The following is a 26,714-nucleotide window of genomic DNA, read 5'->3' as shown; positions in this document are numbered from 1 at the left end:
AATTTTTTCACTTGAAAGAATACGCCAAGCCATCTTTTGTAAGAGTCAAGAAGCTTTTAAATTCAGAATAATAGGTTTTTAATACCATGTTTATAAATGTGGCTTTCTAGACAACTTGATTAAATTAAAGCATATCAATATATCTACTGCTGTGCTCTGATTACAAATTTACAACTTGAAACTTACTTGCTCAAACTTGAAGGATATATTTTAGAAAATTGTAGTCATTTTACATGAAGAAGCTTTCATTATATTGATGACCTGACTTGAAATTTTGTATTCATTCTGAAGTTAATGGAAATGTTTCATTTACTCATGTTAAGCTAAATACCTAATTTCTATGAGAAATAAATTTGATTTTTAAAACAATTCCCTTCTGTGTAGCTCAAATTAGAATAGTAAGCAAATTTGCAACGCAGGTTACTTCTGTCATCTTGTTTAAGGATATTGGCTCTGGCTCACACAAGACAACAGTGCCACCTTTCGAATATTTCAGGACTGATATTTTAGGAAAAGTTGTTCTATGACAGACCTAGTTAGATTTGGGGAGAGAGGAGATCAGAGTGCGTAAGCAAAGAGCCCGTACTTCTATCATCTGTCTCCAGATTTTTCTAGTGGTGCTATGATATTGATTCCTTTTGCCACTACCTTTTATTTTATGTGGCTACCTTGTACACCTGATCAGTTTCCTAAAATACATATAAACTTGATCATTGTCAAAACTTGAAGTCTTGTTCAATTTTATAAACAGGATGATAGCATTATTTCCTTAACTCGAACTGATATACTGGTTGTTTTGCATTTTTATGGAAAGAAAGATGGCACAATGAATATATTGTGCATTCAATTCAAGGTTGTTGTAGATAGCAATTGTTACATACATTACATATATTGTAGTCATATAATAAGTTTATGAATAATTACATGTATATGTGTTGATACATATATATGAACTTTTCCTCTTCAAATGTGATTATATTTAATAAGCATGTACATTATCCTAAACAAATGTTCTAGTTTAGACATTATGTGAATGATCAAATCCCAATCAGTTTATTTAGTTCCTGAGTATATAAGCCAACCACTGAATTTTAATCATAAGGACAAGAATACATTTTTGTAATGTTTACAAGTATTACTATCTACTGAACATTTCTATCTATTGTGTTTTGGTTTCTTCGAAGCAACCAAAGACATAAAGTTATTACATAAACAGATACTCCCATGTACTTTCCCCCGGCAAAGAGTTTATAGGTTTATCCCAATGATTACTCCCTCTGAGGTCTTAAAAACCATACGTTGTACAATATAGGTTCACAGTGTTCATAGTTTTGAATCAGTGGGGTGCTTTTTTTTCATGTCTTATTCCTATTTATGCTGCCACCGTGATACAGCTTTCTTGTAAACTTTGCATACGAAACAATCTGATAATGAGAACATATTTATGAATTAAACACTATAGTGGTTGTAATTGGGGATTTAAATGAAGTGTGTCACAATGTTCTAGCCTTCAAGGAACTTGTAATTCATGGGAGTAAAGTTTACAATAGGAATTTGCCATTTATGTTGAATATGTTCAATGTTGATGAGACCTCTGTGAGCTGCATTTTATCAGGTCAAGAAGCAGTGGATTCAAGACCCAGTACTGAAAAAGTAGTGACTTTATTGTCTGTCTCCTGATAAAAATCCTAGTCTTCATTTTTGTTTCTTCTCTTGCTCTTGTTTTTATGGTGCCTCATCTCTAATCTTACGCCTTGCCTGACATCGAGCTAACCAGATTCTCTTCCTGTGGGTTCATTTTGCTCACTTTTCTGCTCATGGTTAAAGTAGTTCATTTATCTTGTCCTGCACACCACTGGCAAGAGGCAAGCTACATAGAATCTCACCTTTCTCCTCAGAGCTGTCTTTAATCCGTGCTCTTCCAACAAGAACTCCAAGCTATCTGAGTTACATAAAATTTTCATTCTTTCAGCACTGTGTCCCAGTGCTGATTCTGAACCTCCCTGATTCTTGGGAGGTTCAGACTTTTTTTAAAAAGAAAGTCAAATCCCAGAGGATTCATACTAATGATAACAGTAATAATAAATTATAATTATAACATAGATGAAGACAAGAGCAAATGTTTTTCATACTTTTGAAATTAAGCTGGGAATTAATCCAAGTTACTTACAACTATAAATTAAAGTTTTAATTATTAAAAAAATTCCTAGGGAAATGACTAAAAACATATAGAAAACACACAAAATTAAAGGATTAAAATAGTACAGTAGTAAATAACTTTAATGCCATCATTCACACTTCAATGCTGTCTTCATGATATATGAATTATATCTCAATTGTATTTGAAGAAGAAGTCAAACTGACTGTGATTAAGATCTGTTTGTTATTTCTTTGTTTAGAAAAAAAAGAAGAGAGACCCAAAGCCTTCATTTCCTTGATTTTATGATCATAGAAATACTTACTGTTTTCCTATTGTGTCCTCTCTAGGTCATATGGAGAAACATGAAGAATTAATTACCATGGGAAGCCCAGATGCCCATGCTGTTAGTGAGGGGCAAAAATCTGCAGCAACTTCCAGAACAACAAGGAAAGGCAAAGAAAAGTTTTCTGACAAAGAAAAAGCATCTAAAGAAAAGCAGGGCCCCCGTTTTGAGGTGTGGTATTTTACCTGTTGGAGTCATTTAATGAGCTAGGAATCATGGGGTCACCGTGGTTCATTTCTTCCGAAGACAAAATGGTGAAACATTTGATCTTCTTGATTCTGTCAATCATCTCCATACCTTGAGGATGTTTTGGGGGGGCACTTCTCCCAAGTTCCCTTTCCCAGATGGGTATTGTTTTTAAAAGCATTAATTGGCCTGTTAGTATACACAACACTATTCCTGGAACTTGAACTTTTTTGATGTGACATTCCTGGAGCTTGAACTCAGAGCATGGGAGCTATTCTTGAGCATTTTTCCTAAAGGCTAGTGCTCTACCACTTGAACCATAGCCCCACTTCTGGCTTTTTTAGTAGCTACTTACAGATAAGAGTCTAACATACTTTTGTGTCATGGGTGACTTTGAACCTACACCCTCAGATCTCAGCCTCTTGAGTAATTAGGATTATAGGCATGAGCCTCTGGCACCCAGCTTGGAACTTGAACTTTTAAGATCAGTATGACACAATTTCTACCCTTAAAGAACTCATTTTAGTAGAGCAGACTTAAAGATAAACAGGAGTTTTCTTTGTTTCTTGATGATTCTGGAGATTAAACCCAAGGCTTTTGGGGATTAAACCCAAGGCCTTTTACCTGCTAAACAAGGTGATAAACAGATAAGCCTCACCAATAGAATTTTAGCACCAGATGTTGTCTACAGGGCACTAAAAAGCACAGCCTCTTCCTGGAGGATCTGAGCCCAGAACTGAATCCATGAACAAAGACGTGCTGAGACAAAAAGCAAATCCGGGCTGGTTTGGTGAAACATTAAAGGTAGGAGAAAGAAAGTAAAGTGACACCTGGATCAGAACTCACTGGAGCATTGGATCTCTGTCTGTATCTTAAAGGCCAATCTCCCTCAGAGCAGGTCATGTTTCAGTGATGGAGGGTAAGAAAAAAGCATCCAAGAGTGGCCAAGGTGAAGAGTGTAACACAAGTCAATCAATGTCCAAATTCAGGTTGTTTTTTTAAAAGACTGTACTCCAGCAAAATACCTATGAGGACAAAAGTCATTTCGCAATTATAATCCTTGCTTCGCTTATGCAGAACTGGGAGTACTGCCATGAGGGTGGGAACAAAGATGTGTATTGACGTGATCAGATCCATTTCAGGTACCCTGCAGCTTTAAAGGTCTGGATTCAAGAGAGATGAGACTAGCACATGTTTGAAAATGCTGCCATGGTTTAAGCAAAAATGGTGCAAGGTATTTTCCAGGATCAGATAAAAAGAAAGGAAGAAAGGGGACAAGTGAAGGAACAAAACTAGGGTAGAATTATTTATCTGAAGAGTGGGGGTTGGGGTGGGGGTTAAGGAAGAAGAAAGAAGCAAGTATATGCCCCAGGTCTCCAGTGGGAAGTTAGATGTCCGCATCACTAGCAAAGTTGACCGTCAAGGAAAATTAACAAAATAAATGTGGTTTGGATGTCCCAGATGCAAGGAATGGAAAGCTTTGTCCTCTTGTGTGTGAAAAGTTAAATTCTCTAGTTAGAATCAACCTCAAGAAACACAGTGAGAAAAGCAAGCAAGTGTCACCTATCTCTAGGCTCATTCAAGACACACAGATCACCCTAGCATCCTAACAGTGTTCCTGTCTCCACATCAAAACTGGGTCCCAGAAAACATGGAGGGAAATTCACTTATCAAACCATTTAAAATTTGGTAAAAGCTAATGTGCTGTAGTGTAAAAATAAGAAAGAGAATTTCCATCTGTTGAGGTCTAATTTTCATTGGCACATTAGGGGAATACTGTGAAAAGCATTGTTTTGGCATACAGAAACCAATTACACATGAAAAGTGGCAGCAACAACTCCCCAACTGCATTTTTTGTCATGGGCAATTGACATAATCTCAACTTACATGAAATGCTATCTGACTTACCTCAGGATCTACTTTAGGACTGATTCAAAGCTAGTTCATTGCAGAAAGGGAGAGAGTTTAAGATTATCCAGTCTGAGGATAAAGAATGAAGTGAAAGCCTTCATCCCTCAGAGGCATGTTAACACCATGACACTTACGAAAATACATAATGAGAGCTCCAAAAGGAGAAGAGAGAAAATGACAGCAAAACTGTCTGAAGACTTAAAGCCCCTCCATTCACCCATTCACTATCAGTGAACACATCTCCTAAATAGAAACAGTCAAACCCTAGTTTTCCTCCTGGCCTGGCAGTAAATAGCTATCTAGCTCTTAGTTTCATGGAGAGCTTTTGTGAGTGTATATAAATGTAACATAGACATTATTGTATACAATTTTAAGAATGAGAGGCACAAATCTTGACTGTGTAAATGATGTGCAATTTATGGACAAGGTCATTTCCACAGACTCTCTATAGTCCAGCATGTCACCTCTCCTCCTGTCCTCCACTGGTCTGTTTTCAGACATCATAGATTTGTTTGGTGTGTCTCGAAACTTCATACAAAAGAAATGTGCAAGATGTACTCTTCTGTTCAACTTGTAATTCATCCAAAGAAAAATGTTTGCCTGTGAGATTCTTTCACACTACAGTGTCTATCAGTAGTTTATTATTGTTTAATGTTAGTAGCATCCAGTTTATGAATCTATTAGAATTTGCCCATTTATCAGTTGATAGACATTTAGGCTGTTGTTACAATTAAGATTGCAGTGAGGCTGGGAGCTCACACCTGTAATCCTAGCTACTCGGGAGGCTGAGATTTGAGGAAAGTGGTTTGAAGCCAGCCCAGGCAAAAAAGTCCATGAGACTTTTTATCTCCAATTAGCCACCAAAAAGCTGGAGTAGTTTTGTGGCTCATGTGATAGAGCACTAGTCTCTAGTGAAAAAGAGTTCAGCCCACCAGCCCCAGGATTGCCACCCCACAAAAAAAAAAAAGAAGACCACAGTGAACATACCTGCACAAATCTTCGGTGAATGGCCTTTTCATATCTCTTGGGTGAATACCTAATGGTGAAATTATGAATTAGAAGATAAAACCTAACCCCTTTTCCAAGTGGAATAGCATTCATCTGAAAAGCTTTTTTAATTTTTTTTTATTTTTGCAGACAACCACTTTTCACTCTCAACAAGAAGATCCAAACAAACCCTACTGGGTTTTGAGGTTTGTCTCTGAACACAGTGAATCAGAGTACTTTGATGTGAGAAAAGATACAGAAAGAGCAGATGAAATCAGAGCCATGAAACAAGCCTGGGAGACAGCTGAGCCGGGAAGAGCAATCAAGGTCGCTTGACAGAAAAGCTGCCAGGTTTTGCTTTTAATTGGGCACGGTATAAGGAAAAGTCTGATTGACAAAACCACTCTTTCTTCCACACACACACCCCTCCTCCTGAATGGTATCTAGATCATTTTTTCAGATATTTATTTCCTAAATGTTAAGGTCCCGTTTGGACATATTGTGAAGCAACCTGATAGCCAGGGGTCTCACAAAAGCAAAGCATAGCAGAGCCAAATACAGGCCCCGCTATGAATTTCCTCCTTTTCACATCATCCCTCGAAAACTTCAAGTAAGATACCTTGAAAAGGTACTTTGAGCAGCACAATACAGGGATAGAGAGGAAGCATGTGCTGTCCCCTTGTTGATGATCAGCACCCTGCCTCTCTTTTCCCTTGCATTTGCTGCAACAATCTTTGCCATCATGAAACTAACTCCCTCGGGTTTGTATTTCCTGTCCTCACTCAGGGTCACTGGAACACATGAAACAGCTCAAGGGCAGCTGGCTCTAAAGTAGCATGCCAAGCCCTTCCTTGTAGAACGGTTCCTTCATCTGTTTTTAAAGACAGGCCATCAAAATTGCAGATGAGTCTACTTCCAGAGTAAGAAGAGCGGACATAGTGAAACTACCCGTGCAGCCTGTGTCTTCCTGTTACCATGGTGTTGGATGGACAGGCTGTTGGTTTGCAAAACAGGTTATGGTGTAATAATGTTTGTCCTCCAGGCTTCTCAGGCTCGTTTGCGTTACCTCAACAAATTCATTAAGAAACCCTTCGATAGCCCAGAGGATGGGTCTGTGACTGAAGGCCCAACAAAACCCATGGACGAAGGTCAGTGAATCCCACCTCAGCTGCCTGCGTCACGTTGTCTGCACTTGTTACATACAGTTCGCACATGTGCCTCTTAAATAGAGTGGCTATGCTTGACAAGATGGTATACTTCATAATCCCTGGTCTTCAAGATCATAAATGTAATACGAATTCTTATCAATATGAGAAGCATGCCTAAATTATCAAATTGTTTTCACTTATCTTCTCATTTGACATCTGTATTTCTATCCCCCAAGTAGGTACCAGTGCCCCATTTAAGCAAAGATAAAACCAGACATAAGGAAACATGTTAATTCCAAGACAGCAGTATGGAACTCAAAGGCAGGCCTATTACTATAAATCTGGTCCCTTTCATATCAAAAGACTATATGCTATGTTATATGTACTATTATATAGTATATTATATATACTTCATATTATAAATGTATATATAACATTATGTATCATAGGACTATTATATAACCTTTAAATATATAGTATATAATATGTAATACATACCACATATAATATATTCATAAGTGTATATATTATGTATTCATATAACATACATATATGCATAATATAACATATACATTATGTATGTCACACATTATATAATATTATATATGCATTATACAGATATTTCATACATCATATAGAATATATATTATACATGAGGTATTTATATTATTTTCCAAGCCCAGAAAGCATCTCAGTAATATTTCTTTTCTGTGCTATTTATGTGCCCAGTATGATATTTTCTTTATAAATGTACACACTGTCTCTACTCCTATCACCCTCTCTGGTCCCCTTCCCTATTCCCATGGGTTTCTACCACAAATAGTTACTCTTTTGCATTCATGTCTTTCTGGTTTATGTTGAGATTCTAAATATAAGACAAAAACAGGATATTTGTCCTTCTGAGTTTAGTTTAATTCACTTAGCTTGATGTTCTCCAGTTCTATCCATTTTCCTCCAGATGACAAAATTTTATTCTTCTTTATGACTAAATAATACTCCATTGTATATATGCCAAATCTCTTTCTTTGTTAAACATCAGGTTGTGCCCAATTTATGATGGATCGCATTATGATTTCTTTGTCCATTCTTCTGTTGTTAGGGACCAAAGATAACTTACTAGTTTGGACACTGTCACTGGGGTTGCACTCATTTCTATTGTATGCTGACTTGGATTCCTTTGGGTCTATGCCTGCCCAGGTATAAGGCAGTTCTATCTTAATTAGTTGAAGAATTTCCATACTCATTTCCACATGGAAATGGATGGATGTATTCATTTTTAAAACCACCAACTATGTAGGGTATTTTTTCTTGCCACTATCTTCTCTCTCATCCTCCAAATCTTTGCCAGTAGTTGTTTGTTTTTTGGTAGTTTGTCAACTATCAATTCTGCCTAGAGTAAGGTAGAATCTCAAAGTCGTTTTTAATTTTTTGAGCTTTAAGTAGTTGTACAAAGGAGTTTCCATTTAACAAAGTAGTTTATGACTACAGTGTATCTTGAGCAATGTCACCCCTTTCCACATTCTCACCGACCCCTCCCTAGCTATGCTTTCCCTCATGTTTCTTAGTTTTGTAGTTTATACATTGACTGCATTCTCCCCATTTTCTCTTCTCCCCTTGGTCTCACCCCACCGTTTGCAAATACCCATTTCTGGTGCTTATTTTGTTGGCCTTTGTCTTTGCCTTTCTAAGGAATTACATTACTTGAGTTCTTCCTTGAATACACCATGTTTCAGTTCACACATGTATAACCACTTCCATACCACCTAATGTGTCTACTTACAGGTTTATAAGCTAATGCTAGCTTTCACATAAGAGTGAAAACATGCAATCTTTGTCTTTCTGGACCTGACTTACTTTGCTTAATGAATTTGTCTATTTTTCCCATTTCTTTATAAATAGTACCATTATCATTATTTCTAATGGATAAGGGAAATTCAATTATGTGTATATACCACATTTTCTTGTTCTATTCATCCATTGGAGGGTATCTGGGCTGATTCCATGCCTTAGCTATGGTGAATAGTACTGAAATAAACATGGTTGTGCTGGTGGGTTTACTGTAATCTAGTTTGTAATATTTTGGATAAATACCCAGGAGTGGAATTCCTAGATCATAAGATAGTCAGACGTTGAGTTTTATAAGGAACCTCCATACTGCTTTATAGAGTGGCTAAACAAGTTTACATTCCCACCAACAGTGATAGGGTTCCCATTTGGCAACATTTTCACCAGTATCTGGTATAGTCTGTTTCTTGATTATGGCCATTCTAACTGGAGTGATGGCTAAAGATCCTTGTATAGTATTTAGCCATCATAAGAAGCAAGAAACAGAAATAAAGGGGATAAAAAGTAAGAAAGAAGAGAAATTACCTCAAGGTGAAAATGATCATATACTTAAAAGACCCCCAAAGACTCCACCAGAAAACTTCAATTTGACAAGCAGTTTTAGCAAAGTAGAAGAATATAAAATCAACGTACAAAAAAATCAGCACTTTTTTTGTATACCAACAAGGAACAAGCTTAGAAATCAGGAATCAATTCTATTCTCAATAGTTTCAAAAATAAACCTATCCAAGATGCAAGACTTTTGTAGTAAACACTATAAAGCATTGAAGATAGAAATGGAAGACACTAGAAAATGGAAACAACACCCAAGTTTATGGCATTAATATTGTGAATTGCTACATTACCAAAACTAATTGAAAAATTTTGTAATCCTCACCAAAAGTTTAATAGCATTCTTTATAGAAATAGGAAAAAAATCTTCAAATTCATCCAAAATCAACAAAACATCCTACATAACCCATGACTTCAAATAACCCTACAGAACATATATAAAAGACTGAAACTTGATCCTTATCTCTAATTCTGTACCAAAAATCAATTGATTTTTAGGAGAAGAGGGGGGAAATGCAGACAAGAATCCAATGCATATCTTATACAACGAAGAAGAGGGAGGGAGGGAGGGATAGGTGAGAATATTGACAGAGGTGATATTGATCAAGATATACTGTATTCATAAACTTCTTTGTTTAATAGCAACTTCTTTGTACAACTACCTAAAGATAATTTTTTCATTAAAACAATTAAGATTGATATTTTAATAGCAAAGATCTTAATGTAAGTTCTGAAATTTTGAATCTATTGAAAGAAAACAGGATACAAGCATACGCAGTAGCTTTCTAGCCAGGACTGTAATAGTTCAGGCAATAGCAAACAAAAAGATAAATGGGGGATAGCATCAAATTAAGAAGCTTCTGCACAGCAAAAGAAACAAGTACCAGAGTGAAGCAAATATTTTCCAGATATTCAGCACATAAAAGATTAATAAGCAGACTTTATAAAGAGCTCCAAAAATCAAATACCAAAATAATCCAATTAATAAGTGAATGAATTGAATCAGACAGTTCTCAGAAATACAAATAGCCAGTGTATACAGGAAGAAATATTCAAAATATTTGTCCATCAAGTAATCTTTCTAAGTTCATAAGACGCCAAGAGATGGAGACAGCCTGAAGACGGGGCCTCTACAAATCACTGCCTTCCCACTCCTGTGACTACTTCCATCTCCTACCACTTGAGATTCCATGGAGGCATGAGGGAATAACTTCCCAAATCACGCTCTCATGATTCCATCTTGAGGGATGTCATTCAGTGATTACTCTGAAAGTTTTAGGGTCCCTTACTTTCCATAGAATGTTACAAGTAGCATATATCACCCTCATGTTATTATCCCAGGCTGGGCACTTTGTTTAGATAATCTTTCTAGTCTTTCCATTTCTTTACAAATACTACCATTATCATTCTTTCTAATTTATTTTTTGGTCAGTTGTAGGGCTTGAACTCAAGGCGTGGGCACTGTCCTTGAGCTCTTCTCCTCTACCACTTTGAGCCACAGCCCCACTTCCAGTTTTTGAGTGGTTCATTGGAGATAAGAGTCTTACAGGAATCTTTGTGAGGACTGCAGTCCTTAGATCTCAGCCTTCCAAGTAGCTAGGATTACAGGCATGAGTCACGGGTACCTGGGTTTCTCTAATGCTTTTTATGACCTCATTTGGCACCCACCATAGCTACGAGGCAGATATTAATATTTCCATTGTACTTTACTTTTCCTACATGATACATTTAGAAAGGGACAATGCTGGGGTTTGAAATACCACTATCTGAAATACTACTAATATTCCTGTAATCCAATTTTATGCCAGAAAGTAAAGGTGAGTAAAAACCAGTACTTGATCTTTGAGATATATCTTCTTTACTGTTGTAAATACTCCTGGGTTATGGATATTACTTAAAAACAAGGAAGATTATCCAATACTATTGAAATAAGGGAGATAGAATTCATCTTAGATGCAGAAAAGTAGGGATTTTGCCCAAAGGTAGGTGAAGGAGTAAGTGGAAATTACCCCTAGGAATTCGCTTAGGTATCAAGGAATTTCTGTGGCTACCAAAGGTGAGAGAAGAGGAGCTTTTGGGGTATCAGGGATAGATTTTAGCTTAGTGGGAATCTTTGTTAAAACTGGGATCAGCAGATCAATGAGAATTCCTAGCTTAGAGCAGGACTAAGAGAGGGCTGGCCTTGTCAGCAGTCAAGGCACAAACTTCAATTGTTCAGTCAGATTGATTCTTGCGTATACATATATGCACACAGGAACCCATCAGAAAGACTCATAGAACAGTGACTGCTAAAGCCTTTCTTCTTCCCTGTCGGGCCATTTCCTCCATATAGGAATATGCGCTCCATAGGTCTTGACTGTGTAGTAGTGGATTTGTTCTTGTATCTGTTGTAGTAAATTGAGGTTTATAAACAATTTGTAAACTGTTGGAACAAATTGTCTTCCTTCTCTTTTCTCTCGATCAGTCTTGCTAATAATACGTATCAATTTCAGTAATATTTTTAAAGAACTAAAATTTAACTACTGGTATTTCCCTTTTATTTCAACATTTTCCCATGCATTTTTTATTTCTGCCTTTCATTTAAAGCAGAATATAATTAATATTATCTCCAAGTAATAAATAGAGAGATACTATCTGCCTAACGTGGAACTTGTGATAGATTAACCGTTTTTTTCCTTATGGCCAATGGATCTAAAACAGTGAAAATGTAATTCTTCTTAAAAAAAATATCCCAACCTTAAGATTTCATAAGCAACAGCCCTTTATAATCATATAATATTACATTGTATATAATATACATGTCATATATTACCTTTGTCTTGCACAAAGCAAGGTTACCTTTTGTAAAATCATCTTTTTCTCTGTCGAAAACAACCTAGTCATGCCAGTAAACCTTGCCTGTTCTGCATATTTGAAGCAACCAGCACTCCATGTATTGATGAAGTAACAAACATTCCTCACACCCAAAGGTTAAATACATTGTTGTTATTGTTGTTGTTTTGGGAAAAAAACGCCACAGTACAATTTAGGCATTCCTACTACTTTTTCAGCTAATAGACTATGATTCCATTTTTATAAAATTATACCATCCAAAACAGGAAATATATAGCAATAGTCTAGCCAAACCATGTCAACTGAAAAAGATAATATTACATTTCCTCTTAACCAGTTTTCCTCTTCCCATAAAGTTGAGTTTCATAGCAAGCAAATGTCTGTCCACCTCCCTATCTTCACTGGATGAATCTTCTTCCCAGAATTCTTCATGATGAATTGTTGTCCTCACCATTCTGACATCCTGAAGACCAGAAACATCATATGGAATTCAAAAGCAATGCTGAGCCTGGCGTGGTGACTCACTCCTGTAATCTTAGCTACTCAGAGAGTAGAAATCAGGAGACTCATGATCAATGCCAGCCTATGCAAATGTTCTGGAGACTCTCATCTCAACAAATGAAAAGCTGGAAACAGAAGCACACATACCAGTCACCCCAACTGTGTGGGAAGTAAAATTGGAGGATTAAGGTCCAAACTGACCCCAACAAAAAACTATTTGAAAAATAATTTTTCAAAAAGTCTGAGCATGTGGCTACTACTCAAGTAGGAGAGTATCTGCCTGGCAAGTACAAGTCTCTGAGTTAAATCCATAGTACTGCCAAAAAAATCAACTCTAACTCACTCTGGGCTCTAGACAAAGATGGAATAAAATCTTCATGATTCTTTTCCTGGTGACACTCCAATACCCCACCTGAACTGCACAGTGGGCATGTCAATACCATGGCTGTGCCTTGTGTTCTCCAAAATCTGTCTGCTGAAAGCCATTAGCAATATAAGCCACTCATATTCCTATCTCTGGATTGAGGTTTTAGGTAGATACAGCCAGGGATTTGGGATCATTCTTTGGAAGAGCCGAGCAGCACTGAAATGGGGGCTACTCAGCCCATCTTCACCTCTTGATTGTGTTTGTGGTGGACTCATTTTCTGAGTAGTACAGGCCTGAGTTGAAAGAACAACTAGAACTCTTCCAGAACATCATATCTCCATCAACAAACTTGTTAGTTAAAGCAAACAAATATTATAAGAAGAAGATAACTGAAATTTCTGAAGATGATCAGAAAATAGATTTGATTTGTATGTAGCCTCGAAGGTTGAGGATTTCCTCTAATGGAGATGGGTACCTTTATCATGCTTAAAACAGAGGCAAATGACAGGCTTTTGGTTTATGGAGTGGAAGCAAAATTGACAGGGAATAAAATGGAAGAGATGCGGAACAGATCCCATCTAGATTTACTAAAGGAAAAGGAAAGTGCCCTTCCAGGAGTGATGACACACAAGAAAATGAACAGAAACTGGGGAGCCCAAGAGGAAAAGGGAACAAAGCCTGGAAATAAAAGATGAATCTATGCTGCATCTTTAAGAATACTGGAATTTAACAAATTCTTCTGAGAAATACAAGGAGCCAGAGATCTTGAAGGCCATAATGTTCCTAGGTTAAGCAGCCATATTTTAAGACATATTTTAAGTCCTGCCTACATGCAGGACTCCCTTCCCAAAGAAATGTGCCCCATCTATCCCTGTACTTCAGAGCTGGTGGCCCTTCCTCCAGGGCTCACCTTTACATCAGGGCCCCCCCTTCCCCCCCCCACACTCCTAATTTAAGGATCTCATTTATATTTATATTTTTTCAGTCCCTGAAAGCCTCTATTGTATGCAAAGTTTTAAGATCTTGAGAAGGCTTCCATTCTGCTGTCTGGGCTGTCCACCTCCCAATCAGAGGTTTTTCTAGTACTTGGATTAGAGGTTGCAAGCCTTTGAGTCGTCTTCTCCAAATCTGTGCTCCAGTGAGCAAGCCCTGTTGCATTCTTTTACATGTGGGATTAAGCCAAGTGCAAGCATTTTCATAATGCACATGTCATGTTGTAGGAGAAACACCATCACTTATCATGAAAGATACGAGTACTCTGAGTATAGACAGCAAAGATGTAACACCAGCAGTTTCAGGAAATTTGCTGTTGAAGAAGTCATCCAAGGCCATGAAGGATTTGACACAATCCCTGAGCAGCGAAAGTGGGGCAAACATAGCAGGCAAGGAAGAGCAAGATCAGAGCATCAGGAAAGAATACACTGGTAAGTGTTGACTGAGTACATGAGATGCATTTATATTTCAACATGTAAGAGGTCATAGGTCATAGCAAAGATATGCTAGTGGTAGTAAAGAAGAATAATTGATAGCAGAGGTGCATAGGATTTTACTTTGCAGAGTTGATACTCAGGAGCCTAAGTACAGAACCTAAAGATAAAAGTGGGCCCCCAAAAGAAAATGAAAACAGAAAAACACCAAAAGAAAATTAACAGGCATATTTTCTTTCTGTATAACTTTTCCGTATCTACAAATACTTAAAATAATCAATCAGCAGTCACGTACTCCAGATATCTAATTGAAACATTTTCTTCTAAGTCAAATCCAACAGAATAAGTGTGTAATAGAAATGGATCCAAGTCTGAAATACTAAGAGTAGAATTAGTAGATGTATTCTTTAGAAATTTTAGAGGTGGGAGGGATAGTGGGAAAAAAATGAGAAAATGTTCAATAAGAATTGTACTCATTTCCTTATTTATGTAACTGTAACTCCTCTGTACATCACCTTTACAATAAAATATATAAAGACATTTTAGAAATAGGATCTCTTAGTCATCATGATTGCTCACTGCTTCCTAGAATAGCCGTGTTATCAAAAGGCCAATATTTTAAGATTGCTTTGTTTCATGCTATAAAATGAAAAGCACAATTGAATGTATATTTTATTCATGGAATTATATGATTACTTGATTTGTTCACAAGTATAAAATAGTCTTATGTACATTTTTAAAATGAAAAATAAACTTGGATTGGTTTTATACTTTTAAAACATTTTCATTTGGTTACATTTCTAAAAGAGTTTGAAACTTAAAAATGTATTATGAATTTATCAATTTTCAATATTGATAGAGTCTATTATACTATACTAGTAGAAACAGAATTAAATGGCTGGTAGAGTGACTTCCAAATGACAGGGTAAAAATTTCCTTTACCGTCCCCTCAATGACAGACTGGAAAACATTGATTCAAAACAATCTTAAAACCTTCAAATGAACTGAAAGCGTACAACTTAATGAAAATATTTTTAAAAATAAGAACTAATAAGCCTGATTGTATTAGTTTTCTCTTGCTGTTAAAATAATCATAAACTTAATAAACTAAGTCTACACAAATTGGTATCTTGTAGTAGTATTTGTTTGTCTTGATACAGTCTCTCTTTGTGTAGCAGAAGCTAGTCTGGAATTCACAATCCTGTCTCAGATTTTTGAGTGCTTATATTACAGGCATATGCCACTGTGTCTTTGTACCTGAGCTTTAGAGGGAAGAATTTCTTTCCTTTTTCAATTTCTAGGGTGTCCTACCTCCTTTGAAGGCCAGCAACCTGTCTGTCTGTCTTTCTGTCTGTCACTCTGACTGTCCGTCTCTGTCTTTCTCATCAGCCATAGTTTTTGTTTTTGTTTTTTGCTCCCCTGCCCCCTCTCCTGTACCCACCTTTTTCTTATAAGACCTCAGATGATTACGCTGGACTTACCTGAGCAGTAGAGGACACAACTACCAAGTCCTTTTGTCAGGTCCACCACTTTGGAGACCACCAACCTCTCCAGCACACCTAGTAGGAAAGGCAGGAATTCCTGGAGTAATAATGCTGAGTTCTCTCATCACTCGCAATGTATGTCAGAGAGCCACGAGGTATGCCAGCCCTCCATCATGCTCCAAGGTTCCACGAGAAAGTCCCATGCCCATCAGCAGTGTTGAAAACAATAGGATTTGTGGCACACGATTGTGAGTAATCAGTTTCACAACTTTCTGACATTACCAAAAATTGATCAGGGCTGTCTGAATAACAAAACAGCCACAGGGGGTTTTGATAAGCTCCAAATATTCTTGTGTATTTGGAAGTCTACACCCGTATACAAAATTGTAGGTCCACTCAAGCAACCCTAGAGAGCCAGTCTCTTTGTTCTTGGCTTAGTAGATGACCAAAAGTACTGACAGACACAACAGCTTTATACACTGCCCTAAATTATGTAGAGATACCATACTACAAGGTAGAAGTTTTACCATCTCAAGGCATTTAAGAAACCTCTGACAGCATACTGGCTAGCCACTCATCTGTTCTGCCCCAAAGATTGTCTTAAAATTCTTAAGTTAAAACTGGTACATCTGCCCTCCCTCGGTTCAGGCAGGGAGAGAGTTGTTCTCTCTCCCCTGGTAGCAGGAGAACCTGGTAGCAAGAGGCATGATGAAAATTTGAAAATCCAGGTCTTTGTTTTACAGCTGGGTCTCACTCAAGATCCCCCACAATTCTGGAAACATCTCCACAAGTAATTCGAAAAGCACTAGAACATGTGGACTTAAATCAATACCTACGGTAAGTTTTCAAAAACATGGTTAATACAAGCAATTGTGTTCACAGAACATACATTGTCACTGGACAGTTGTGAGCAATTTATTTTTAAGTGAAATGCTTATGATTAGATGATTTTTACATCTCAATTAGGCAAATGGGCTTTTTAACTCAATCATAAAAGCACTTACACGGGCCTGGGAAGGTGGCTTAGTGGTAGAGTGCTTGCCTTAGCATGCACAAAGTCCTGGGTTCAATTCCTCAGTACCACATAAACAAAGCCAGAAGAGGTCCTCTGGCTCAAGTGGTAGAGTGCTAGCCTTGAGCAAAAGAACCTCAAGGACAGTGCCCAGGCCCTGAGTTCAAGCCCCAGGACTGGCAAAAACAAAAATCCACTTAGATGGTTTTTGTAAACCTTTAATTTGTAGTTTGATTAAGAGGTGCAATACAGAAAATTTCTATCATATCTACTATCTTGTTTTACTTAGATTGAATTTTATTAAGAACTGGGTAAAAGGATTAATAGGGATAAATCTGTCATACATATATGTTTGAAAACACTCAACAGTCTTTATTTAAACTCAGATAGAAAACAGGGGAAATATTCCATAATCACTTCATCAAGTTTACTGATCCTATCTTTTTTAAAGAAAAAAATTGTGTGAAGGGGTTACAATTCCATGGCAGGTTATAAGTACAATGCTTCTTGATCAGTATTACCCCTTTTATTTTCCTCCCCAATTTCCCCCCTCCCATCCCTACCCCAAGTCACACAGTTCAATTTTTACATATGTACATCTATTAAAAGGACTGTATTTGTTCATATTTGCTGCATTGATATTTTCCAAAATACTTTCCTAATACATCAGTAATTTAGCACAGCCCATTAAACAATCAACAGTATATTTTTCCTTCTTTATTTTTGGCTGGTCATGGGGCCTGGGTGCTGTCGTCCCTGAGCTCTTTTGCTCATGCCTATCCCTCTACCACTTTGAGCCAGAACACCACTTCCAGTTTTCTGGTGGTTAATTGGAGATGATAGTCACATGACTTTCCTGCCTGGGCTGACTTTGAACCGTGATCCTCAGATTTCAGCCTCCTGAGTAGCTAGAATTATAGGTGTGAGCTACCAGCGTCTAGCTTAATAGTATATTTTTCTGTCCCTGATATTTGATTTGATCCAGACCATAACACTGTTGACAAGATTTTAAATTATTTTTGAGTTCTAAAGTAGAATGTATTCTCAAGTTCTCAAATGATTCGTGTATTGCTTTTGATCATTTTATACCAAGGAGAACAAGAGAAGATGTTTTGATGCAAACGGATGAACTGAGCCACCAGCAAGCAATGCAGAAGGCAGAAGAAATTCATCAGTTTCGGCAGTACAGGACCAGAATGCTTAGTGTTAGAGACATTGATCAAGAAGAAAGGTGTAAGCTGAAGGATGAAGTTGTGGACATGTATGGCGAAATGAGGGTGAGTTAACAAGTACATAGGTGGGTCATAGTGGACATTTCAGTCATCTCAACAAATAAACACACTGTCTATTTGATAGGACTATGTTGCTATCATGTCTCTAGTCAAATACAAACATCCTAGTCAAAACTGGTTTTCAGAAAACCACACAAGGTTGGTGGTACTTTTGTTACAGCAGCTCTAGCAAACTAATACAGAGGGCAAGACCACCTGGAAGAGATTGGTGGGGGAATAGTTATAAATGCAGTGCAAATGGAGTACCAAATCACTGTGCTCCTCTTTACTAGAACATCTCCCTAGAATGTCCTTCCACAAGATGCCAAAGGGTTTCCATGCCCAGCTCATAAACCATCCCACCATGGAGGATCTTCACTTGTTCCCTCTTAATAACCGGCTCACATGACCATGCCTGGCTTAATTTTTCCTTCACAATACTGACTCTATGTATGTACTCTCTGATTTGTTCAACAGGAAAGTCAGATGTACATGTTGTATATTCATAGAGAATACATTTTTAATGTAGGTCTACTAGAATCTAGGCTCTGGGAACAGGGACTTTGGTTTTTGTGGTTGTGTCCCCAACCCTCTGAAAGGTGTTCCTTCCCCAGTGTGTTTAATGAAGTGAGTCCGTGAATCAGTGAGTAGATGAATGTTGAAATTATCTAGATTCAATTTTTCATGTAAGAAACAATGTAAATGTCCAGACAAAAGGAAATTTCATAGCCACTATTCTTCTTTTGTGTGTTTGATGGGCAGGCTTTATAAGAGAGGAGAGTGAGACAGAGGAAAAAAATATTGACTATAACAGCTTTGAACTTAGATGTACAAAAGACAATGCCCTAGTTTGGATTAAAGCCATTTCTTTCTCTCTCTCCCTCCCTTCCGTTCTTTCCTTCTCCTTTCTTCTCTCCCTTTCGTTCTCCTCCCCCCTGTCTCCTTCTCCCCTTCTTTTGGCCTTCTGCCACACGTTATTTCTCTCATCTTCTACTTGTACAATTGATGTAGAGAATCCAGTTTTATGAGAGTAGATGCACTACTGTTCTATCATCAACAGCTTTGGGAAGTCTGATTCCAATATCCAGTTGTTCCAACATCTCAGCACAGTATGCTGGTTGCCAAAATCATGGAAACTGCCTGAAAAATTCAAGACGGAGTAAATAGCAGGCATTTCTAGCAAGTGCCCTTCAAGAAAGCATCACTTCATTAATCCTCATTCTCTGATTACATCCATTTTGAAACTGTAAATAATAATGTGACCACTCTCATATTAAGAGATGGAAGAATAACAGAAAATCAGCAAAGGTGATAGAAAAGGGACAGCTAGTGAGCAGACAAAAAAGGACAAGTGATATCCAAAAAGTGAAATGAATTCAATTGGCCTGGATAAAGAGAGTGTGGCTAAGGAATAGGACCAAGAAATGATTTTGGATTAGCTGTATATTAACAGTTGGTGTCCTCGACAAATACAGTTTGGGAAATGATAAGAATCAGAGTTAAGCTGACAATGACAAAAAAAGCAAATGCATTAGGAATTATTATTTGGAAATTCTTTGAAGATTTCTTGGATATACTGTGTCAGAATACCGTAGGAGAGCTTAGTAATATGTTGAGCACAAGTACTCTGATAGAGACAGGTTATATCTGAACTCACTGAAAGCAGATAGTTCATACACTTAAATCGCTACCAATTCCATACTTTATCTTTCTTTCTTTGTTCCCCTACTCTGCCTCTACTTACCATTCACTCTTTACTAAAGCCTCGCACTGCCTATTGTTTTGTGTATTTATAAATATAACCTCATTTTTATCTTGAATAATCTAATCAGGATATTGAAAAATATCTTGCATAAGGATAGGATAAAGGAATGGTGTTGCTAATTTTTTTCTGGGACTATATTGCTGTTAGTGGAACTGATATCCTGAGGTTTCCTTTTGAGACTAGGACGCCTTAGATGAAGCAAGGGAGAAAATCTTCAGCATCCGGGAAGAGTACAGGAACAAGATGATGGAGGCCGAGCGCCTGAGGCTGGAAGTGCTGGCTGCTCAGGAGGCCGCAGTTCGAGTGGAATCAGAAAAGAAGGCTCTGGAAAGGAAGGCCACGGTTCCTGACGCGCAGAAAAAAAAGAAAGGAAAGAAAAAGTAACCAGGAGATGACCAATACTTATACAGAGACCAAAAAAACCCAAAACATTAAATGATCTATAACTTTATGGCAACATTAGGCCAATTAAAAATAGAAATTGTCTTAAAGCATTCTTTATATACTTTATTTTTAAGGTGTGAGTTTTTCCTCAGAAAGTTAGTGTTTGAAGTCCTCAGACTTTAAAATGTTTAAACAAAATTGTTAGCAGATCTTTAGAATATAATGGAATGGATTTGTAGTCTGGATTTTTAGCAGGTAGTAAAATAAGATCATGAATGAGCCAACAGGATTATCTTTAAACAGTTTTATAATGAGAAAAAATAGTTATTTTCCTTAGAAGAAATTTAGTCTCATACTTTAAGTCTTTGAAATACTAATAAACTGGAAGCTGATGGCTCTCTCCTGTAATTTAAGCTATTCAGGAGGCCAAGATCTAAGGCTCATGGTTTGAAGACAGCGTGGGCAGCAAAGTCCTTGGATTTCTTATCTCCAACTGGCCCCCTCCCTGCCCCCACAACACACACACAAAAGCCAGAAGTGGAGCTGTGTCTCAAGAGGTAGAATGCTAAGAAGAAAAGCTAGGGGACAGCACCCAGGCCTTGAGTTCAAGCCCTAGCACCAGCACAGAAAAAAATTTCATAAGTATACTTCATAATTATTCAATTAACTCCCCTTCCTTCTTCTTTCCTTTCTTCCTTCCTTCCTTCCTTCCTTCCTTCCTTCCTTCCTTCCTTCCTTCCTTCCTTCCTTTCTTTCCTTCCTTTCCTTCTTTCCTTCCTTCTTTCTTTCTTTCCTTTCCATCTTTCTTTTCTTTCTTTCTCCTTCCCTCCTTCTTTCTTTCCTTTCTTTCTTTCCTTTCTTCCTTTTCTTTCTTTCTTTTTCATTCTCTTTCTCTCTTTCTCTCTCTCTCTTTCTTTCTTTTCTTTCTTTCTTCTTTCCCAGTACAATACTAGCAATATTGCCAATTCCTTTTTTTTGCTATTTTGTTTTTTGTTTTTGCTGTTGTTTTTGGCCAGTCCCCAGGCTTGAAACACTCAGCCTGGGCGCCATCCCTGAGCCTGTTCGTGCTCAAAGCTAGCACACTATCACTTGAGCCACAGCACCACTTCTGGCTCTTTCCAAATAGTTTATTCATGGTAAGCATCTCAGGGACTTTCCTGCCTAGGCTAGTTTGGAACCACAATCCTCATCCCAGCCTCCTGAGTTAGTTAGGATTCTGGGCATGAACCATCACCGTCCGGCAGTTTTCTATAGCTGATTGTAAGTAAACCTTACTAGACAAAAGTTATTCTGGTGCATTGTGCCCAAATGTTAAAACTCCGGAGCCTGAGGATGTGACCACAAGCTCATCCCTCTTCCAAATAGCATCCCGGCTTTCCTCCAGGACTGTGAACATGTTCTTGTGAGCCAGTGTTAGAAAACTGCAGTGTGCGAATCAACAGAAACACCAAGGACATCTCAAATGGAAACCACCATTGGTGATTGCAGTTCCATTATCATCTTATATAAATGTTTGAACTCACACATATGTAACATATTAGTTGCTGTTGCTGTTGCTATGCAAGACACTTGAGGGGACAGCTTAAAGGGAGGAATTCTTCTGCTTGCAGTTTCAGGGGTTCCCATTAGTGCTTGTGTGCTCAGATGAGACATCACAGGGGTGGCTGAGTGTGAAGAGAAGGCTGCTTACTTCCAGGCAAGCAAGGAGAAGAGAGGAGGAATCAGAGACCTGCCCAGACCCCTTCCTCCAGCTAGGTCTCAGCTGGTTTCAACTACCTCCAACAATAGCACACCAGGGCTAGAGGCCTGCCCAGCCGACACCAGGCCCTGGGATTCCAGTCTCAGCATTGCCATAAACGGAGATGCCAGTGCCCAACACTGAGTGTACGGGGAGCTTGCATATTCCAAACACAGCACAGGGACAACTGAGTTCAACAAAGGGTGAGGAGAAGCCAGGGAGGCAGATCTCTTGAATAAACAAGGCAGGGAAAACTGAAATCCACGTGCAAAATAATGAAACACGGACTGTTGTCAGATACAAGATACAAAACTCAAATGGCCTAAAGACCATACATAATGATACATAAAACTAGTGCTTACATGAAATACACAAACCATAAAACTATGAAAAGAAAACATAGGGGAAAACTCTTGTCTTGGCAGTACAGTTTTGGATATGAGGCAATCAAAGCACAAGTAAGCAAATGTGACTACATCAAACAAGTTTCTGTACAGAAAAGGAGTTAAATGGAAAGGCAATCTAAGATGGGAGAAAATAGTTGGAGTCCCTTTCTGCTGCTGGGTTATTGAAAACATATAAGCAAGTGTACAAGACTCAGCAGCCAAATAACAAATGGCCTGATTTAAAAATGAACAAAGAACCTGAATAGAATTTTTCCCAAAGAAAACATAAAAATGGTCAACAGGTATATGAAATGAGACAAAATCAAAACAATGAGATATTAATTCATACCTGGTAAGACATAAAAATAAGACATAAATGTGAGGGGCAATGTAAAGTGGTACAGCCATTGTGGAACACTGGATGGAGGCTCAGATCTGAAGGGATGTGTTATGAACACATGGACTCGGCCTCAGCTCTCATGCAGCCCTGCTAAAATTGAGAACCTGAGTTCAAACCCCAGTTCCACCCAAAACATAAATTTCTGTCCAACAAAGGAGATTAGGGGAGTGAAGTGACAAAATGCAGAATGGGAGTACATATTTACACACTTGAACAAGGCATTCACATTTATAATATACAAGAAACTCAAAACACTAAATAGCAACGACAAATGCTGGAGGGGATGTGGAGAACGAGGAACGCTATTACACTGCTGGTGGGAATGTACACTCATAAACCACTTTGGAAAGCAGTCTGGAGGGTTCTTAGAAAGCTAAAGATTGACCTCCCTTACGACCCAGTCATACCACTTCTAGGCATCTACCCTGAACAACAGGAACCAATATACAAGGACACGTGCACCTCCATGTTTATTGCAGCACTGTTCGCAATAGCTAGGATATGGAAACAACCTAGATGCCCCACCACAGATGAATGGATCCAAAAATTGTGGTATCTATACACAATGGAATATTATGCAGCCATTAGAAATGACAAAATAATGGCATTTGCAGGGAAATGGATGGAGCTAGAAGGAATCATGTTGAGCGAGGTAAGCCAAGAACGAAGAGACAAACAGTACATGGTCTCCCTGATAAGTGGATGATGAATCCAAAATGTTAGGTGATATGACAAAACTAACAGGACTTAAGAAACAAAGAACTCCCACTCATCTGGTTGAACCACTACTAAATATCCCCATGCTGCTGATCACATATATGGTATATAACATATGAGCACCGTTATATATTACAGACTGTGATAGACAATTTGCTCCAGGAAAGTTAGAATGAACTTGTGACTTTAAATGAGCATCATTATTCCACAATACTGTGAATTTCCGGAAATTAAGTAATCACTTAATCACAATCAAAAAAAAAAAAAAAAGAACCTTGGGGAAGGGAGGGAGGGAGGGGATGGTAGGGGGAAAACAATGGAGGGGGTAACAATGTTCAAGAGGAAGTGGAAGTGTACTCATTACCTCACTCATGTAACTGTAACCCTCTGTATAGTATCTTTACAATAAAAAAAATTAAAAAAACACTAAATAGCAAAAACAAACAAACAAAAAAACACTGACACCAGCAGCTCCTGCCTGTAATCCTAGCTGCTTAGGAGGCTGAGTTCTGACAATCATGGTTTGAAGCCGGCTCAAGCAGGTAAGTCTGTAGACACATTTCTAACTAATCATGCATATGAGTCTGAAGTGGAGGGTGTGGAGCTGTGGCTCAAATGGCAGAACAACTAGCCTTTGGCACAGAAGCTCAGGGACATTATTACTCAGACCCTGAGTTCAACCCCCAGGACCAGCACATACTCACAGAACGATTCCCAAACCAATTCTAAAGATGGACCAGTGATCTCAATGCACATTTCTCAAAACAAGATCTAAAATAGACAACAGGACATGGAAAACATTCAATCATCACTTGTCATCAGGAAGTCAAATGAAAAATCATCTTAATTCATGATCTCCAGGTAGAATGGCTGTACTAAAAAAAAAAAAAAACTTTTAAAAATAACAAATGTTGCTTGAAGCTAGTGACTCACACCTGTAATCCTAGCTGCTTGGGAGGCTGAGATCTGGAGAACTGCAGTTCAAAGCCAGCCTGAGCAGAAAACTTCTTCAAGAGGTTCCATCTGCAATGAATCAACAAAACTCTAGGCTGGAGAGCCTCGTGTGACGAAAGTGGTGAGCCACACATACATGTGTGTGTTTATTATTGTCTCAAATATTTGTAATTAATATATGTCATAAAACGCATGATGATATTTTGACCAAGTATCTTCTGTTGCCTCTTGAGGGGACCAATCCAGTCCACGAGCAAGTCCCTGCTGTGGGGCAGGCTGTGTAGGCTGCAGAGCTCTGCTGTTCCTTATCTTGGAGGAGACTGTAAAGAGATTATTGGTTGATCCCATGCTTTCTGCATTCCAAAGTGACTGGCAGGTGAATGGCTCAGAGGAAAGGCAGATACAAAATGGAGACCCATAATGCCAAGCTTTTGTTCCAACTTTTGGTTATTTCATGAGCCCAAGCACAGAGTTGATACTTTCAGCAAATGCAGCTTTTTTGAATACCTGTTAGAAATGCACTCTAAAGAAGGGAATACTTGTACGTAGATTTGTAGCCACTATCACTGATAATGAAATAGGCACACATGAGTTCTGACCTACATACAGAGTCTGTCATCAGAGGTGGATGTTTAGAATAGGGTAGCACTGATGACTCATTTTCCAATATGGCGAACAACCCAGGGTAAATGTCTAGAGATGACAGTGTAGCGTTGACCATTTTTTGTACACACTGATTCCAAAATATTCCATGATCACTAAAACTATGGAATTTACTTTGTTTTCTAACCTATCTATTGGAGATCTGATTTTCAAAGGCAGAAGGTAGATAATTTTTTCTTCGTGTGACTTTCTCAGAATTGCAAAATGTCTATTGCCCTGGGCTTTCAACTGCTAAAGGAGAAGTTCACCTTCATTATTGAGACAGCCAGGGACATCCACAACATAAATTCTAGAAGGATATTCCCTGAAAGATGCCCACTGGGACCATGAACCCAATATATAGGAAGATGGTGAAGACTCTGGACCACAGCTCATGAATGAGAGCTGGAATACACCTCCATAAACCTCCTCCATCAAGCTGACTGAACCAAGGGAGATCCACAAAGCATGTGGCCATGCCTGCAGCCCGTAGACCACTGACAAAGAGCCTGGGCTTCCATTCCACTTACTTTAGTCTCCGACTATCTATACTATCTCTTTAAGCCATCCAGTTTCTTCAGTATCTCCCTCCTCTGGGAGCTCTTTAAAGAACAGAAAAAACAGAATTCCTCTGAGGCCCTGGTGGTAATTTCCAGAATGCAGAGGTGGTGGTGAGGAACCATTATTGTACAGAACCACTGAACCCACCACCACCTCCAGTGAAGAACAGGCTTGTACTTACTTTCTTGCATAACCCAAGTGTTAACTAAAGTGTTTTATGAGATGTCACTGTCTTCTTTTACACAGACCTGAAAACAACGGGTAGCTTTAGTTGACTTGGTGCATGTTTGAGTGCCAGTTCTGAGCTTGAATTCAGGGCCTTCAACTTTTTGGTTAAGGCTGGCACTCTACTACTTGAGACGCAGCGATACTTCTGGCTTTCTGGTGGTTAATTGAAGACAAGAGACTCATAGACTTTCCTTTCTAGACTGGCTTCAAACTATGATCTTCAGATCTCGGCCTCCTGAGTAGCTGGGTTTACAGGCCACAGGCCACCAGAGCCCAGCTTTTATTTGACTTTTTACTTCTAGTTACCAAGTTTTTGAAGCAGAGCAAAATCTGAGCTTTAGTCTCAGAGTGCCACCAACATTATAAATCTCTTATTTGCACAAAAGCAAATGTGGCATACTACACTGCTGTGTGAACACATATAATCTTGTGTTCATTTCATTTCACACAAAACACTGCACCAGAGCTTTTTGAAAAGGATAAGTGTAAACAGGGCCAAATCATAATGGAACTTTTCTCAGAGAAGAAATCCTGTTATCTTCAGCCCAAATGGATGATTCTATATTAGATTCATGGAGATTTGCAATGACCTATAGAATTTACTTCTGAAATGAACTTTATGAAAAGAATTCAGTTGCAAGCTGTTGTTAGGAAGGTTTTTTTTTTTAAATCAAGTATATAACAGATTTGATTCATTTGAAGTTAGGTAAAATACTGTCTAAACGCAGGTGTGATTTTTAGAATAGCTCTGCTGCATATTGAAAGTGCTCCTTTAACTAAGTCCACCAGCCTTGTTTTCCATTTGCTGGATGGGACCAGATGGTCCCAACCATTACCTCACAGGTTATTTATTTATTATTTTTTTCTTTTTTGGGTCCAGTCGTGGGGCCTGAACTCTGGGCCTGGGCACTGTCCCTCAGCTCTTCAGCTCAA

General features: G+C 38.2%; 1 protein-coding gene and 1 long non-coding RNA gene across 6 annotated transcripts in view; one reads left to right on the top strand and one right to left on the bottom strand.

Annotated features, from left to right (window-relative positions):
* Adgb (androglobin) overlaps positions 1–20,230 on the top strand; it is a 112,346-nt gene extending 92,116 nt beyond the window's left edge. The window contains exons 30-36 of one of the 3 annotated variants that reach the window (XM_070010896.1): positions 2,488–2,654; positions 5,718–5,894; positions 6,610–6,715; positions 14,033–14,236; positions 16,467–16,560; positions 17,829–18,012; positions 19,955–20,230. In XM_070010896.1, coding sequence (XP_069866997.1) covers positions 2,488–2,654; positions 5,718–5,894; positions 6,610–6,715; positions 14,033–14,236; positions 16,467–16,560; positions 17,829–18,012; positions 19,955–20,155 — 1,133 coding nt within the window. In that variant the 3' untranslated portion in view covers positions 20,156–20,230. Of the gene's footprint in view, positions 1–2,487; positions 2,655–5,717; positions 5,919–6,609; positions 6,716–14,032; positions 14,237–16,466; positions 16,561–17,828; positions 18,013–19,954 lie in introns of those variants that run through there. The other 2 variants (XM_070010897.1, XM_070010898.1) reach the window with 2 other exon arrangements.
* The window catches only part of LOC138819403 (uncharacterized), a 235,007-nt gene continuing 228,330 nt past the window's right edge, over positions 20,038–26,714 (bottom strand). For 2 of the 3 annotated variants that reach the window (XR_011369425.1, XR_011369426.1), the window contains exon 6: positions 20,038–20,117. This is a non-coding gene — a long non-coding RNA (uncharacterized lncRNA). The remainder of the gene's footprint in view (positions 20,118–26,714) is intronic. The other variant, XR_011369427.1, reaches the window with a different exon arrangement.

The sequence above is a fragment of the Dipodomys merriami genome, unplaced genomic scaffold (assembly GCF_024711535.1).
Source record: "Dipodomys merriami isolate MVZ:Mamm:240054 unplaced genomic scaffold, mDipMer1.0.p SCAF_8, whole genome shotgun sequence".
Lineage (NCBI taxonomy): Eukaryota > Metazoa > Chordata > Mammalia > Rodentia > Heteromyidae > Dipodomys > Dipodomys merriami.
This window is presented reverse-complemented; position numbering and strand designations above follow the sequence as displayed.